This window comes from Salvelinus sp. IW2-2015, unplaced genomic scaffold, assembly GCF_002910315.2.
Source record: "Salvelinus sp. IW2-2015 unplaced genomic scaffold, ASM291031v2 Un_scaffold5462, whole genome shotgun sequence".
Classification (NCBI taxonomy): Eukaryota; Metazoa; Chordata; class Actinopteri; order Salmoniformes; family Salmonidae; genus Salvelinus; species Salvelinus sp. IW2-2015.
In genome coordinates, this window is record NW_019946727.1 from 16,178 (window position 1) to 18,473 (window position 2,296).

Sequence of the window (2,296 nt, forward strand, 5' to 3'; positions counted from 1 at the left end):
AATTACAGAAGAATTCAAGACAAATATAAAACCTTGTCTTATATTTTACTTCAGAAAACAGTTCTACATTTAAAACATCATTCATAAAAAAGCTAATACAAATTCCTGTACAATAGGGACATTTCAGACCATAATTCAAAGTGAACATGCTGCTTCCCTGCTATTTTGCAATTCAACCTATAATGCCACACTGCTTTGAAACAGCTGAAACAAGGGGAATGTATTTAATGCTCGAACAGGCTTTGGCCTTACTTCTTCAGTGACATCACTGACTGCAGTCTATGGAAACCCATTCCATCCAATGTCAGACTACTTGAATTTAGGTTTCTATGAAAACAATGTGCAATAAACATCCCAATAAAGAAATGGAATGTAACCATTGCTAGACTACTAAGTGGTAGGAATGTGTCATGATGGATGAATGTTAGTTGTTTGACCCCATGTCTAAGTTACCCCAGCAAGAGTAGTTGTGAACGTAGACTTTCTTCAAATGGCCCAAGTAGGCCCTCTAGAGTTGATATGAGGCTGGTACAGTATGTCTGTGCTACACTAACCAAGGCTAACAGCTAGAGAGAGAGACAGCTAGCTGGTGGACAAGACTAGTGCTACAGTATATCCACTTTGTGCAGTTATCATTCAAACCAAGTCATTTCTTTAATGCTGAATAATAAAACGAAGGCATCATCCCCCACACACACCTTATTAGTAGGTGTTTTTACCACAGTGTAGACTGAGTTCAACAGTCTTTGAGGAAAACAAACACATGAACAACAGATAAGACGATCCAACTAAGTGGTAATAAGGACAATGCAGTGAGTTAGCTAGGGACCTTTAAACCACCAGTGGTGCCAGAAGGACGCGGTGGTGGTGGTGGCTGAGGGTTCGATGCCGGGACCAGGGGCCGTTCTGGGTCAGGGGGAGGACAGGCCTTGTTGAAGCGGAGGTCCAGGATGTGTTTCTGCAGGTGTCTGATCCAGTCCTCCTGTACTGACTGAGAWCCATGGAACACTGCCTCACAGAACCTGAGGGATGGAATAGAACAGAAAGCAAGAGAGAGAAGGTTGGTTAATATTAATATACAAACAGACCAGTGCTTAAACCACATTCTGTGAAACATTGTGGAACCTGTAGTGCAGAGACCCTCGTACGACGCCAATAATAAATCATACAAGTGTGTGACCTCAGGCAATCTGAATACAGCATACATTGAACTGTCAGCATTTTGGCAATCAGCTCACCTGCACTTGAGGGTGTACTCTTTGCCCACTTGTTTGACCAGAGGAGTGGAGGGAGGCCTGGGAACCAGGGAAGGGATGTTTCCTGACCGGGGGGGTTGTTGAGAGCCGCCGTCTCCCTCTGCTCCCTCCGTATGGGCGGTGTCTTTAGGGACCCGCCGCTCAAAACCTGGCAGACGGGTTGGAAAGGGGTTTAAAATCAGTCTACCATAGCTCAACGTTGGTTTTATCAGAGGGCAAACAGGTAGAAAGTTCTGTAGGGTGTGTGTGTGTGTGTGTGTGTGTACATGCATGTTTGAGTTGGTTTCCATCTCTCACCTCTAGGAGAGCGTATGTGGTTGAAGTCTCCTCTAGCCCCCTGGGACTGCGTATGAGTGACGGTGTGATGGTGATATGACGAGTGTCCCGTCTCCCCCTGTGACCTTTGACCTTGAGCTGTCCTGGACGAACCCCCGGCGACCCTGGCCACCTCTCGGCCCGCCCTGCGCCCCAGCCCCGCAGCCCTCTGGGCTCCCGAGGGGAAGGAGCCTGAGTCTGTGGAGGGAGAGTGGGACGGGGCGTTCCTCTGGAAGGGGAAAAGAAATCAAGTGTTGGTGAAATTGTTTTCCCTCTAAGTTGGGAAAAATCATCTACATTCACCTAGATTGGTAGTAGAAATAGCATACAGCACACACACAGACTGATGTTAGCAACTACAGAGACCTGTTATTCTATTGGTGTCAACCTGCCGCTTTCCTCTCAACTTAAATCAATAACTGTTAGAGAACGTCCACTCATCTGGTCTCCCCAAGCCTCAGCTACTGTTTAGAAAAGCAAGGACGAAWCCCAGCCGCTCTCCTAGACTGAGAGTTGAAGCACTCCTGTCACAGAACTAAGCAGCTGGAAAGTGCCTAAACGTCATGCACTTGAGGGGATGTGATTGTCATTGCTTTTAATCCAAGATTCGGTGATCAGCCCCACTGCCACAAAGCACCTGCACATTGACGGTCCGGTACACAACAATCTTGTATATAGCCTCGTTCTCGTCTACTCCCTTATTGCTGATACGATTAAATCCAAAC

The 2,296-nt window shown here is 46.7% G+C and overlaps 1 protein-coding gene across 1 annotated transcript in view; it reads right to left on the reverse strand.

Annotated features, from left to right (window-relative positions):
- Positions 1 to 359: 359 nt before the first annotated feature.
- The window catches only part of LOC112078259 (protein Wiz), a 9,025-nt gene continuing 7,088 nt past the window's right edge, over positions 360 to 2,296 (reverse strand). Inside the window, exons 3-5 of the mRNA XM_070442000.1 lie at positions 1,554 to 1,800; positions 1,239 to 1,404; positions 360 to 1,022 (exon numbers count right to left, since the gene is read on the reverse strand). Coding sequence (XP_070298101.1) covers positions 818 to 1,022; positions 1,239 to 1,404; positions 1,554 to 1,800 — 618 coding nt within the window. The 3' untranslated portion in view covers positions 360 to 817. The remainder of the gene's footprint in view (positions 1,023 to 1,238; positions 1,405 to 1,553; positions 1,801 to 2,296) is intronic.